Source organism: Coregonus clupeaformis, unplaced genomic scaffold (assembly GCF_020615455.1).
Source record: "Coregonus clupeaformis isolate EN_2021a unplaced genomic scaffold, ASM2061545v1 scaf1894, whole genome shotgun sequence".
Lineage (NCBI taxonomy): Eukaryota > Metazoa > Chordata > Actinopteri > Salmoniformes > Salmonidae > Coregonus > Coregonus clupeaformis.
In genome coordinates, this window is record NW_025535348.1 from 62,120 (window position 1) to 77,390 (window position 15,271).

General features: G+C 44.6%; 1 protein-coding gene across 1 annotated transcript in view; it reads right to left on the minus strand.

The window, feature by feature from the left end:
* LOC121551807 (potassium channel subfamily T member 2-like) overlaps nt 1-14,200 on the minus strand; it is a gene marked incomplete at its 5' end in the record, with an annotated part of 58,065 nt that extends 43,865 nt beyond the window's left edge. The window contains 8 exons of the mRNA XM_045218904.1: nt 857-951; nt 3,512-3,595; nt 3,918-3,992; nt 9,827-9,886; nt 10,164-10,212; nt 11,708-11,764; nt 13,553-13,655; nt 14,121-14,200. Coding sequence (XP_045074839.1) covers nt 857-951; nt 3,512-3,595; nt 3,918-3,992; nt 9,827-9,886; nt 10,164-10,212; nt 11,708-11,764; nt 13,553-13,655; nt 14,121-14,200 — 603 coding nt within the window. The remainder of the gene's footprint in view (nt 1-856; nt 952-3,511; nt 3,596-3,917; nt 3,993-9,826; nt 9,887-10,163; nt 10,213-11,707; nt 11,765-13,552; nt 13,656-14,120) is intronic.
* Between the last annotated feature and the right edge of the window lie 1,071 nt (nt 14,201-15,271).

Here is a 15,271-nt window from a genome sequence, read left to right on the forward strand (position 1 = left end):
TGAAGAGAGGTTGATGTTGAAGTGGAAGAGAGATGAAGAGAGGTTGATGTTGAAGGGGAGAGAGAGGTGAAGAGAGGTTGATGTAGAAGGTGAAGAGAGGTTGATGTAGAAGGGGAAGAGAGGTGAAGAGAGGTTGATGTAGAAGGGGAAGAGAGGTGAAGAGAGGTTGATGTAGAAGGGGAAGAGAGGTGAAGAGAGGTTGATGTTGAAGGGGAAGAGATGTGAAGAGAGGTTGATGTTGAAGGGGAAGAGAGGTGAAGAGAGGTTGATGTTGAAGGGGAAGAGAGGTGAAGAGAGGTTGATGTAGAAGGGGAAGAGAGGTAAAGAGAGTTTGATTTGAAGGGAAAGATATTAAGGAGAGGAAGAAAGCCAATTATGATGGGGATTGAGAGGTGAGTCAGAGGAGGAGGGGAGGAACAAGAGGAGAGAGAGAAGGACAGGTGGGAAGGAGGAATTGAGCATGAGAAGACAAGAGGGAACTAATGTGCGTGTGTGTGTGTGTGCGTGTGTGTGTTTGTGTGCGTGTGTGTAGTGTGTGCGGGCATGCAAATCTGTTGACGGTGTGTGTACAAAGTGTATGTGCACTGTGTGTATATGACTAGTGTGTGTTTACCCAGAGCTGAAGGGCCAGTTGAGTCAACATTGTGCTGTCAGTAGTGATAAGGTCAGCCAGTCTCATCCAGGAAGCTTTTCAGACCTCCAGGTTACTCTATATCAGCCTGGGCTATTACTCAAAGCTAACCTCTACCAACCACTCAATACTGCTACACCACACCTATACCTGCCATTGGGCTCAAGTAGAGGAAAACCCCCCTCTTCCTCCCAGTGATTGCTTACAGTGATTGTGGTGACCCACCATGTGAACATGAGGCAGACCAGGGTGCAGATGAGGATGAGGACCTGGTTGAACATAGCTGAGTGGGTACGCTGGATGGCCCGGTGCAGATCATTCTGAAACACAGGGAGAGAGAGAGAGAGAGAGAGAGAGAGAGAGAGAGAGAGAGAGAGAGAGAGAGAGAGAGAGAGAGAGAGAGAGAGAGAGAGAGAGAGAGAGAGAGAGAGAGAGAGAGTGAGAGAGAGAGAGAGAGAGAGAGAGAGTGTGAGAGAGAGAGAGAGAGAGAGAGTGAGAGAGAGAGAGAGAGAGAGAGTGTGAGAGAGAGAGAGAGAGAGAGAGAGAGAGCGAGACGAGCGAGATGAGAGATAGATAGATAGATAGATAGATAGATAGATAGATAGATAGATAGATAGATAGATAGATAGATAGATAGATAGATAGATAGATAGATAGATAGATAGATAGATAGATAGATAGATAGATAGATAGATAGATAGATAGATAGATAGATAGATAGATAGATAGATAGATAGATAGGAGACAGATATATATATGTATATATATATATATATATATATATATATATATATATAGAGAGAGAGAGAGAGAGAGAGAGAGAGAGAGAGAGAGAGAGAGAGAGAATCATGGGCGGAGAGTGAGAGAGAAGGGTGATAAGAAAGAGATAGTGTTGTGACGTGGGGAGGATAAATGTAAAGCCATTGCATCTGCATAATGTCCCAAAAACCAGAGAAGAAAACAAAGATAATTGAGGGACAAGGACAAAAGGAATATGATGGGTATAATATAATAAAATAATAGAGAATACAGTGTATTCGCAAAATATTCAGACTCCTTGAATTTTTCCACATTTTGTTACGTTACAGCCTTATTCTAAAATTGATTAAATACACATTTTTAGTCATCAATCTATGCACAATACCTCATAATGACAAAGTGAAAACAGGTTTTTAGAAATGTTTGCAAATGTATTAAAAATTAAAAACTGCAAAATCACATTTACATAAGTATTCAGACCCTTTGCTGTGAGACTTGAAATTGAGCTCAGGTGCATCCTGTTTCCATTGATCATCCTTGAGATGTTTCTGCAACTTGATTGGAGTCCACCTGTGGTAAATTCAATTGATTGGACATGATTTGGAAAGGCAAACACCTGTCTATATAAGGTCCCACAGTTGACAGTGCATGTCAGAGCAAAAAACAAGCCATGAGATCTAAGGAATTGTCAGTAGAACTCCGAGACAGGATTGTGTCGAGGCACAGATCTGGGGAAGGGTACCAAAAAATTTCTGCAGCATTGAAGGTCCCCAAGAACACAGTGGCCTCCATCATTCTTAAATTGATGAAGTTTGGAACCACCAACACTCTTCCTAGAGCTGGCCGCCTAGACAAACTGAGCAATCGGGGGAGAAGGGCCTTTGTTTAGGGAGGTGACCAAGAACCCGATGGTCACTCTGAATGAGCTCCAGAGTTCCTCTGTGGAGATGGGAGAACCTTCCAGAAGGACACCATCTCTGCAGCACTCCACCAATCAGGCCTTTATGGTAGAGTGGCCAGATGGAAGCCACTCCTCAGTAAAAGGCACATGACAACCCACTTGGAGTTTGCCAAAAGGCACCTAAAGGACTCTCAGACCATGAGAAACAAGATTCTCTGGTCTGATGAAACCAAGATTAAACTCTTTGGCCTGAATGCCAAGCATCATGTCTGGAGGAAACCTGGCACCATCCCTACGGTGAAGCATGGTGGTAGCAGCTTCATGCTGTGGGGATGTTTTTCAGCAGCAGGGACTGGGAGACTAGTCAGGATCGAGGGAAAGATGAACGGAGCAAAGTACAGAGAGATCCTTGATGAAAACCTGCTCCAGAGCACTCAGGACCTCAGACTGGGGCAAAGGTTCACCTTCCAACAGGACAACGACCCTAAGCACACAGCCAAGACAACGCAGGAGTGGCTTTGGGACAAGTCTCTGAATGTCCTTGAGTGGCCCAGCCAGAGCCCGGACTTGAACCCGATCGAACATCTCTGGAGAGACCTGAAAATAGCTGTGCAGCGATGCTCCCCATCCAACCTGACAAAGCTTGAGCGGATCTGCAGAGAAGAATGAGAGAAACTCCCCAAATACAGGTGTGCCAAGCTGGTAACGTCAAACCCAAGAAGACTCGTGGCTGTAATCACTGCAAAAGGTTTTTCAACAATGTACTGAGTAAAGGGTCTGAATACTTATGTAAATATGATATTTAAGTTTTTTTTATTTTTATAAATTTGCTAGAATGTCTGGAAACCAGTTTTTGCTTTGTCATTATGGGTTATTGTGTGTAGATTGATGAGGAAAAAAACAATTTAATCAATTTTTGAATACGGCTGTAACATAACAAAATGTGGAAAAAGTCAAGGAGTCTGAATGCTTTCCGAATGCACTGTACATGCACTTACATCTGTAAGAATGATTGGGAGTCAAAACTTGTGGTATAAAGAGAAAGAGGTGCAGAGATTTAATCTGAAAGAAACACAGATAGGCATCCATAGAAAAGTGTAATTAAGATAAAGCTAAAACAATGGAAGAGATGAGATAAAGGGACACCTGCAGAGAGAGAACGGTTGTGAGATGGAGAGATGGGGTGACATAAACTGAGCAATAAACATGTATTTTCTCACTATCATGTTCTCCAAGGCATGTTTGGCCAGCCAGCAGTTGAGAAACACAGGGATGAACAGATTTCTGAGAGACGGCAAAATCACCTGAAGGAGAAAGAGATTTAGTCTGTGTTTTGGTGAGTACTAGCGGCATTTATTCATCATCGTGCCTCATCAAATGTCCACATCTTTCGTTAGTTCAGTGAGAGATTGAAGGGAAAAATAGCCAGTGGGGGAAGAAGCATTTTGCAGCAATATAGGTTAGAGTATCTTATTGAGCACAGACATGCAACATCCTATATGTTGTGTGAAATGTATTCCCAGTAGGGGGTTACAACTACTGTACAACACGATCACAGAACAAATTGCTCACTAGGCATAACTCCACTAGCAGTGTTCCATAATGCATGCGTTTGATTGGACTCACAGTGATCACAAAGGGAACCGCACTGATCATCTCCAGGATGAAGGGAACACGCAACACTTGCTCCCAAACGTTGCCCTGGAAACACAACAACACATGGAGGTCAGAGAAACTCCATTGTCATGGCAACCTCGGGGATTAGCAGATAAAGTGTCCCTTTGACTGGATTTGTGAATGAAATGGCTACGTTTACCCCGTTGAACAAGGACACGGACAAGGGTGACTCTCCTGTGCTGCCTGCTCACTTCCACTTAAAAAGGAGGCATTACTCAGGTTTCAGTCTGTGAGCTTCTTGTACAATTAAGATGTCAAATATCATGTCGCTTTTTTATGTGTTCAGCCGCAGCTTGCTTATAGCTGACCGGAGACCTGGTTGGTGTGGGTGGACAGCCAAAGCCAGGCCTTGTGTATGTCCACAGAAATATTGATTGAGGTTTAAGCATAAAAACCTCCACCTCCTCCTCGCCCTCTGGCTGACACTGTAGCAGGCTAGGCTATGTTGGCCATGGTGTGACGGCTCCACAGACTAATAGACACACCGCCAGTCTGCTACGTACATCAAAGAGCAGCGATGCTGGGTAACCCTCCATGGGAAGGGATCAGATCACATGCTGCCTCTCTCTGAGGGGGTGATTCCTTTATCCCAGTCACTCTCATGCATCATGCATCATTCAATAGGGAGCACCTGTTGAGACTCAAATACAAGGCCGGCCCTAGCCTTTTGGGAGCCCTAAGCAAGATTTGGTTTCAGCGTGCCTGGTCAGTATTCTGCCATTATTAGGCCTACTACAAGTGTAGAATGCTGGCTAGACTAACTTACCAATCTAAAAATTGTTAGCTGACATGTCTAATTGAGTGACTGTCAGTAACTGACATAACAAGAGAAAAACTGTTGATGCACAACCAAATTTCGAAATTGCACCTTGTGTATTCTACTATTCTAACTCTCAACAGTAAGTTGAGGCCCCGACTGAGTCCCCCCCCAAAAAAATAAATAAAATAATGTAGGTACCGGGGATCCTAAGCAACCGCTTATGTCGCTTATGCCTGGAGATGGCCCTGCTCAGATATATGCGTAATCTAGACTGTATATCAAAGGATATATCAAAGGATCAAAAGATTAGATGTAAAGTACATTCCCCCAGAACATGTCACATTTAGCTACATAGACATACACAGACTGAGGCTTGTTGTTTTGTGGGGCACAAAAATAGCTATCCATCTCCAGCAGTGTCTGCGAAGGGACTCAGTTCTGTACTACACTGTAAGACGTTTCTGTAATCTCAACAGTAAAACACTGTAGAATTCACAGTAAAATACAGTACATGTGTTTTACAGCATTAATGCTGTAGATAGCACTGCATTGTGGTAAAATGCTGAAAAATACTGTTATTAACTGTAATTAGAAGCCTCCTGTAAAAATTACTCTAACCTACTGTATTTCTTTACACTAATAGCTTATGCCTACTGTAAATTCAAATGATCAGTTTCAGGCGCCAACCTGTCAGGTGAGACACATGAAGCACAGACTATTTTAGTAAATATCTTCTTGAAGCGGCTGTGAAGTGGAAGAACATTTTCAGTAGCTTCTGGGTAGGTACCTTGACTTGTTTATAAGTATCTTTATTGCTAGCCAACGTTGAACTACTGCATGTTTTCTTAGCTAACCTAGCTAGCTAGCTGACCAACATTTGCTAGTTATCTAGAGAATAAACTGAGCACAGATTCATGACCGTTATGTTTTCACCGTTACTACAGAGAAAATGGCTTGTTTCTAGCAGTTCAAAAGATATTATCCATATTATTACCGGCGCAGCGTTTATTTTTTCGGATTGACGGGCCGCATTTTAAACATAAACCACGTCGTGGGCCATTAAACTAGTAGCGAGGCACCAAAACGGATTTGAATGAGCAGTGCACCAGTGTTGTATCGAGGTGTTTGCCGACCTAAGTTGCTGGCCACTGAGCAGCTGTAACAAAGTATCGCAGGCGGTAGCTAGTAACGTGGCCAATTTTGTCCCTCCCAGGATTATATTTCAAGTGGGATAGCAGCCTACACAATAAATAACTAATATTGGTAGCCATCTAGATGTCACCTTGATACAGTCTACTCAATGGGGAGAGCATGAACGGCAACAACATAGGGACACGGTGTCCTCCTTAGCTGTCACAACCCTATGTGATTCGGTTCACTAGGCTCTCAGCTGCGCAACATACGTCACCATCTGCCCTAACCATTTGTTTAATTTAAACAACATTGTTCCATAATATTACAGTATTAGCTAAACCTGTTCACTTTACAGTATGCAAATGTTTGGTGGCACAGAAAACACACACACACACACACACACACACACACACACACACACACACACACACACACACACACACACACACACACACAACATCAGCTTGATATGTCCCTTGTCACCTGTCTTTTTACCCACAGAGTAACATCCCTGGTGCTCTCTGTCTCTCATTCTATCATTTATTTTTCTATGCTTGTCCCAGGGGTGAGAAGAGCAGACCAATCAGAACTGAGGAGGATTGTTACGGAGCCCCATGATGAACACCTGAAGCTGCGCTGCGCTGACTTCTCTCTCCTGGATGCTCTCCTGCCCAAACTGTCCCATAGTGTGTTTCAACGCCTCTGAACATCCTTACCCCGAATAGAGTTGCCCCTGATCATAGGTCTAGGATTGTACCCAATCCCAATTTGAACTTCCCCTCTCTCTTTGTCTCTGTCTCCCCCACCCCACACACAGGCAAACAATATTGTTTTTAAATTGGTGTTGTATTGATGTGCTTATTTGGTTCCATATGTGTTAACTGTTGTTAGTTCTATTGTCAAATATGTTGTTTCAAATCAAATCAAATCAAATTTTATTGGTCACATGCGCCGAATACAACAGGTGCAGACATTACAGTGAAATGCTTACTTACAGCCCTTAACCAACAGTGCATTTATTTTAAACAAAAAAAGTAAAAAATAAAACAACAACAACAAAAAAAAGTGTTGAGAAAAAAAAGAGCAGAAGTAAAATAAAGTGACAGTAGGGAGGCTATATTATACAGGGGGGTACCGTTGCAGAGTCAATGTGCGGGGGCACCGAGCTAGTTGAGGTAGTTGAGGTAATATGTACATGTGGGTAGAGTTAAAGTGACTATGCATAAATACTTAACAGAGTAGCAGCAGCGTAAAAGGATGGGGTGGGGGGCCAGTGCAAATAGTCCGGGTAGCCATGATTAGCTGTTCAGGAGTCTTATGGCTTGGGGTAGAAGCTGTTGAGAAATCTTTTGGACCTAGACTTGGCACTCCGGTACCGCTTGCCGTGCGGTAGCAGAGAGAACAGTCTATGACTAGGGTGGCTGGAGTCTTTGACAATTTTGAGGGCCTTCCTCTGACACCGCCTGGTATAGAGGTCCTGGATGGCAGGACGCTTTGCCCCAGTGATGTACTGGGCCGTACGCACTACCCTCTGTAGTGCCTTGCGGTCGGAGGCCAAGCAGTTGCCATACCAGGCGGTGATGCAACGAGTCAGGATGCTCTCGATGGTGCAGCTGTAGAATTTTTTGAGGATCTGAGGACCCATGCCAAATCTTTTTAGTCTCCTGAGGAGGAATAGGCTTTGTCGTGCCCTCTTCACGACTGTCTTGGTGTGTTTGGACCATGATAGTTCGTTGGTGATGTGGACACCAAGGAACTTGAAGCTCTCAACCTGTTCCACTACAGCCCGTCGATGAGAATGGGGCGTGCTCAGTCCTCTTTTTTTCCTGTAGTCCACAATCATCTCCTTTGTCTTGGTCACGTTGAGGGGAGAGGTTGTTGTCCTGGCACCACACGGCCAGATCTCTGACCTCCTCCCTATAGGCTGTCTCATCGTTGTCGGTGATCAGGCCTACCACTGTTGTGTCGTCAGCAAACTTAATGATGGTGTTGGAGTCGTGCCTGGCCATGCAGTCATGGGTGAACAGAGAGTACAGGAGGGGACTGAGCACGCACCCCTGAGGGGCCCCCGTGTTGAGGATCAGTGTGGCAGATGTGTTGTTACCTACCCTTACCACCTGGGGGCGGCCCGTCAGGAAGTCCAGGATCCAGTTGCAGAGGGAGGTGTTTAGTCCCAGGATCCTTAGCTTAGTGATGAGCTTAGAGGGCACTATGGTGTTGAATGCTGAGCTGTAGTCAATGAATAGCATTCTCACGTAGGTGTTCCTCTTGTCCAGGTGGGAAAGGGCAGTGTGGAGTGCAATAGAGATTGCATCATCTGTGGATCTGTTGGGGCGGTATGCAAATTGGAGTGGGTCTAGGGTTTCTGGGATAATGGTGTTGATGTGAGCCATGACCAGCCTTTCAAAGCACTTCATGGCTACAGACGTCAGTGCTACGGGTCGGTAGTCATTTAGGCAGGTTATCTTAGAGTCCTTGGGCACGGGGACTATGGTGGTCTGCTTGAAACATGTTGGTATTACAGACTCAGTCAGGGACATGTTGAAAATGTCAGTGAAGACACTTGCCAGTTGGTCAGCACATGCTCGGAGTACACGTCCTGGTAATCCGTCTGGCCCTGCGGCCTTGTGAATGTTGACCTGCTTAAAAGTCTTACTCACATCGGCTACGGAGAGCGTGATCACATAGTCATCCGGAACAGCTGGTGCTCTCATGCATGCTTCAGTGTTGCTTGCCTCGAAGCGAGCATAGAAGTGGTTTAGCTCGTCTGGTAGGCTTGTGTCACTGGGCAGCTCGCGGCTGTGCTTCCCTTTGTAGTCTGTAATAGTTTTCAAGCCCTGCCACATCCGACGAGCGTCAGAGCCAGTGTAGTACGATTCAATCTTAGACCTGTATTGACTCTTTGCCTGTTTGATGGTTCGTCGGAGGTCATAGCGGGATTTCTTATAAGCGTCCGGGTTAGAGTCCCGTTCCTTGAAAGCGGCAGCTCTACCCTTTAGCTCAGTGCGGATGTTTCCTGTAATCCATGGCTTCTGGTTGGGGTATGTACATACGGTCACTGTGGGGGACGACATCATCGATGCACTTATTGATGAAGCCAGTGACTGATGTGGTGTACTCCTCAATGCTGTCTGAAGAATCCCGGAACATGTTCCAGTCTGTGCTAGCAAAACAGTCCTGTAGCTTAGCATCTGCGTCATCTGACCACTTTTTTATTAACCAAGTCACTGGTGCTTCCTGCTTTAGTTTTTGCTTATAAGCAGGAATCAGGAGGATAGAGTTATGGTCAGATTTGCCAAATGGAGGGCGAGGGAGAGCTTTGTATGCGTCTCTGTGTGTGGAGTAAAGGTGGTCTAGAGTTTTTTTCCCTCTGGTTGCACATTTAACATGCTGGTAGAAATTAGGTAGAACGGATTTAAGTTTCCCTGCATTAAAGTCCCCGGCCACTAGGAGCGCTGCATCTGGATGAGCGTTTTCCTGTTGATTAATGGCCTTGTACAACTCATTCAGTGCAATCTTAATGCCAGCATTGGTTTATGGTGGTAAATAGACAGCTATGAAAAATATAGATGAAAACTCTCTTGGTAAATAGTGTGGTCTACAGCTTATCATAAGATACTCTACCTCAGGCGAGCAAAACCTCGAGACTTTTTTGTTGTTAATGTTGTTACCAATTTAAATACATGTATTTTATGTACAAATGTATTGTTTTTCTTACTTTTAGATTTCAGTGAGAATTCCACTGTAAATGTACAGCATTGACCTGGCACCAGAGTTACCAGCGTAATACTGTAATTTTGCTTTACAGCAGGGATGCTGTAATCTGTATTACTGTAAGGAAAATAGTACTGTAAAATATATTACAGCATCTTTGCTGTAAAGCAAAATTACAGTATTAAGTTGGCAACTCTGGTGCCAGTATAATGTTGTAAATTTACAGGGAAGAGTTTTACAGTGTACTCACCTTGTAGCTGAGGTACACCAGCAACATTGTCTCAAAAAAGCTGATGAAAGCTACAAGCACCTGGAGAGAGATGAAAGGAGAGAGCGAGAGAAAGAAAGAGAGAGAGAAAGATTGGAGTAGTAACAGCAATAGAGAGTGAGAGAGACAGTGAGTGGGTGGAATCTTCATTTTGATGATTGAACTCCATTGATAAGAAGTTAAAGTGAAGCAATAAACCAGAGAATGTGTGTGTGTGCTCACACGTCTGTGTGTTCGTGTGTCTGTGTGTGTGTGTGTGTGTGTGTGTGTGTGTGTGCAGACAGCCTTGTTAATATGAGGGTTCAACATTGTGTCTGACCTGTAGAGCCCACAGAGGCAGAGGCCTATTCACCCAGATTATGAGAGACCTGCAGACACAGAACAAAGAGAGCACATGATACATGACACAGAGGGAGGAGAGAAAATAAGGGAGTGGGAAAAAGAAAGAAAGAGGGAGGGAGAAGAAAATAAAAAGGTGTAACAGGGGCAAATATTAAAAGGACTCCCTTTCAGATACCATCCATCCAATGACATAACACTTCTTGTAATTATGTTGTTTACAAGCGAGTGGTTCTGAACTACAGCTGCCATTAGACTACTGTGAAAAAGCATCACAAGCAATATTCGCAGATAACATTAATGCAGATTTACAGCTTTGTTGTAAGAAAGAGGCTCTATCCAGAGGCCGCTCGGGGCTTATCATGGCTGCCTGAGTGCTGCCTTCTGAGTATGCTGCCTGGAGTGTGTGTGTGTGTGTGTGTGTGTGTGTGTGTGATTTTGTGTGTGTTTGTGTGTGTGTGTCCTCTTAGTGTGCTGCTTGGAGCAGCAGCCAGCCAAAGTCGTTATTAAACTCACTCTGTCATGCTCCTTATTCATTTAGAGCCAGAGTTTACAGTGTCACCAGCCGGCAATTAAATAAATATGTCCCTGAGCAGGACTGGAGGCAGAGCCCAAGGACCCCGTCACATCTGGGACAGACTCAGTCAGTCGGACGGTCGGTTTGTCGGTCACTTACTCACTCACTCCCTCACTCACTCATTCACTCATGCCTTTGACTCTCAGTCCACACTACTGGACATTCCACTCCTAGTAAGTACATTTTGGATGAGTGAAAACTAAGTTCACTTATAAGTGCAAATCATCAGTCCTAATTCCAATACTTTCTGTTTTCTTACCCTTCAGGCTCTGGTCTAGTGCAGACGCTCACAGCAGCCCCAATACATTTCTTATATCAGTCTTTGACTTGTTTACAGACAGCAGCTGTTAATTAGGTTATATGGACACTACATACAGTACGTATTATGTTGGCATGAAATCCATACAAGTAACATTGAGACAAACTAACGTGCTACTATAATACTGTAATGTTTGCAGGTTGGCATTTATTGTCATGAATTTTGCCCTGGAGCCAGCTCTGCAGATTGAGCCGCAAAGTCATACAAACCTAACCCTAACCTTATCCATAACCTTAACCACACTGCTAACCCTAATGCCTAACCATAACCTTAAATTAAGACCAAAAGCACATTTTTGTTTTCATGAATTGTTTGGATATAGCCAATTTTGACTTTGCAGTTGGCCCATCTAGTGGAAATCGCTCAGTTCTCCCTCCAGGGCAAGATTCATGACATTAAATGTCAAGCTGCGTAATGTTCCATATCTACATCTCCAACCTCTCTATTACTCCAAGTATCATTGATTGTCTGTTGTACATGGTCTCATTACAGTGCTCTGTGGTGGACACAGGATTAACATCGCTGTGACCCTCTGTATTATTATTATTATTATTATTGTTAGACTCCCAGGCCAGTCATGGCTCCTCATTAAAGATGAATGGGACACAGTCATGTACAGTATACTTACCAGTCAAACTGGGTCCTGTTGGGGTGGACCGATGCATTCTGTTTGGAACAGTCCAGACTACAGGGGGAAACATAAACAAAAAGAGGACTGAAACATGTCATGTTTGAACAGTCAAAGAGTTATAGCTTCCTGTGTTCCTCAACCACATCCTATATGACTTTAACTTTCTCTCTCTCTGTGACCTCCAGCATTGTAACCCCAGTGTTCTCAACATTATCCATTTCTCTCTCTCTGTGACCTCCAGCATTGTAACCCAAGTGTTCTCAACATTACCCATTTCTCTCCCTCTGTGACCTCCAGCATTGTAACCCCAGTGTTCTCAACATTACCCATTTCTCTCTCTCTGTGACCTCCAGCATTGTAACCCCGGTGTTCTCAACATTACCCATGTCTCTCTCTCTGTGACCTCCAGCATTGTAACCCTGGTGTTCTCAACATTACCCATGTCTCTCTCTCTGTGACCTCCAGCATTGTAACCACAGTGTTCTCAACATTACCCATGTCTCTCTCTCTGTGACCTCCAGCATTGTAACCCAGTGTTCTCAACATTACCCATGTCTCTCTCTCTGTGACCTCCAGCATTGTAACTCCGGTGTTCTCAACATTACCCATGTCTCTCTCTCTGTGTCCTCCAGCATTGTAACTCCGGTGTTCTCAACATTACCCATGTCTTTCTCTCTATGACCTCCAGCATTGTAACCCCCGGTGTTCTCAACATTACCCATGTCTCTCTCTCTGTGACCTCCAGCATTGTAACCCCGGTGATCTCAACATTACCCATGTCTCTCTCTCTCTGTGACCTCCAGCATTGTAACCCCAGTGTTTTCAACATTACCCATGTCTCTCTCTCTGTGACCTCCAGCATTGTAACCACGGTGTTCTCAACATTACCCATTTCTCTCTCTCTGTGACCTATAGCATTGTAACCCCGGTGTTCTCAACATTACCCATTTCTCTCTCTCTGTGACCTCCAGCATTGTAACCCCGGTGTTCTCAACATTACCCATGTCTCTCTCTCTGTGACCTCCAGCATTGTAACAACGGTGTTCTCAACATTACCCATGTCTCTCTCTCTGTGACCTCCAGCATTGTAACTCCGGTGTTCTCAACATTACCCATGTCTCTCTCTCTGTGACCTCCAACATTGTAACTCTGGTGTTCTCAACATTACCCATGTCTCTCTCTGTGACCTCCAGCATTGTAATGCCGGTGTTCTCAACATTACCCATGTCTCTCTCTCTGTGACCTCCAGCATTGTAACAATGGTGTTCTCAACATTACCCATGTCTCTCTCTCTGTGACCTCCAGCATTGTAACTCCGGTGTTCTGAACATTACCCATGTCTCTCTCTCTGTGACCTCCAACATTGTAACTCCGGTGTTCTCAACATTACCCATGTCTCTCTCTCTGTGACCTCCAGCATTGTAACCCCGGTGTTCTCAACATTACCCATGTCTCTCTCTGTGTGACCTCCAGCATTGTAACCACAGTGTTCTCAACATTACCCATGTCTCTCTCTGTGTGACCTCCAGCATTGTAACCACAGTGTTCTCAACATTACCCATGTCTCTCCCCTCTACTCTTTCCCTTTCCACCGTCCTTCCCTACATCTGGTCTCCATCTCCCAGCCGCTGGCCAAGCGAGACTACCTTAAACATAACCCTTACATCTCGTCTTTACCTATCCCTCTTGCTCCATGGTAAGTACTGACTGACCACTCTCCATTGATACTCCTCACTCCCTCTCCACCAATACTCCTCACTCCCTCTCCACTGATGCTCTTCACTCACTCTCCAATACTAAAGCCCCTCTTATCTACCCCCCCCCCCCCCTCCCCTTCCTCACCAGTCCTGTCTCTCCTCCTGTGGGTCATCCAGTAGGACTCTGACCATGTAGAGGAGACAGCTCAACACCTTCAGAGAGAAGTTGAACAGCCTCACCCTCAGACCTGCAGCACATAAACCAACCACAGCAAGTCAATGACTTAATCAATGAAGTCAATAAATTAATCAATTAAACATAATACATTATCATGAATTATCATGAATCAGGAACCCAATTCTGATATTTTGCCACTAATTGGTCTTTTGACCAATCCGATCAGATCTTTTGCAAATAATTGGGCAAAAGATCAGAATTGGGCTGCCTGTGTAAACGCAACCATAGGTTATTGAGAACATCAATGGGACACCGTGAACATTGATGGGACATACATAACATATAGACATACAGGAGCAAGGGGACAACATGTCACACACAGTCAAAACCACTTAGGGAACACCACTGATAGGACAGAGCACCTAACGAATCAACCAAACGTGTGAAGGAAAACCCAAAAAGAAAGGATTATGGAATGACAGCCAACTAATAGGACAATGAGTAGGAACTCCCTGTCTGAACATTGACAACTCACTGGATCTTTGGTTTTTGATGAAGAACAGCTTGAGGCGCTCCTTGAAAGTGTTTTCATTCACATAGAATTCTACCTGCACCCTGAGAGGGAGGGATGGAGAAAGAGCAGAGAAGAGGAAGTTGGTAACAGGTGAATGCCAAAGAATGCCGAAGTGAAGAGAGGGGTAGTGGTGGAGATTGAGGGAGAGGTAGATAGATATGAGAAAATAAAAGGAAAGAAATTAGACAACAGAGAGCGAGATTGGAAAAGAGGAGAGTGGAGGGAGAGAATAGAGGTGGAGAGAGAGAAACATAGAGAGAGGTGATAATGGTTATATGAACAGCAGCAATAAGTTGGGAAATAAATAACAGTGTGGTTAGGTTATATTAAAGACGGGAGGAAATTATGTTGCTGTGTCTCTTCCCCAGTCAGTCAGTCTGCATGGCGGCTGCAGTCAGCCTCGTTATCTCTGCTGATTAAATATAGAGCAACAAATGACTTCCCTCTGATGTTCTGCTGAATATGAAGAGTCCATAATTACTGCTCTCTCATCCCTCACCCCCCTCAGTCCCTATTGCCAGACAGACAAGACCACATATTACACACATAGCCAACGCCTGAAATACACACCTCCATATGTCATTAAGATCCTATATTGGTATATGCACACATACTATTCACACATGGACACAGGAAGGAACTCAGTCACATGAGATAAAATGCAAAACAAACACAAGAGTAGCGAGTGCACACGGATGCATGCACACGAACACACACACACACACATATTCGTACACGCACGCATGTAGGCCGGCATGCACGCACGCACGCACGCACACACACTGTCTTCAAGAAATCTAATTTCCTGCTAGACCCCGTCATTAGAGATTGGCCACTTCTTCTGTTCTTTCATCCTCTAGAAAGTGAGGTAGAGGGAGGCAGCGCTGGATGACTCAGACACAGGATGAAAACAGAGGCCCAGCACACACAGGTGCTCTGTCACATGTACACAGATGAAACTGAAAGGCCACAATCTAATCTCCTGACTGGTGGGGGTCTTCACAGTGTTTTAATACTGTAGCTGAAAACCAGGACCCCACATAGTGGTCCCTCAGTCAGTCGCACACACACACACACACACACACACACACACACACACACACACACACACA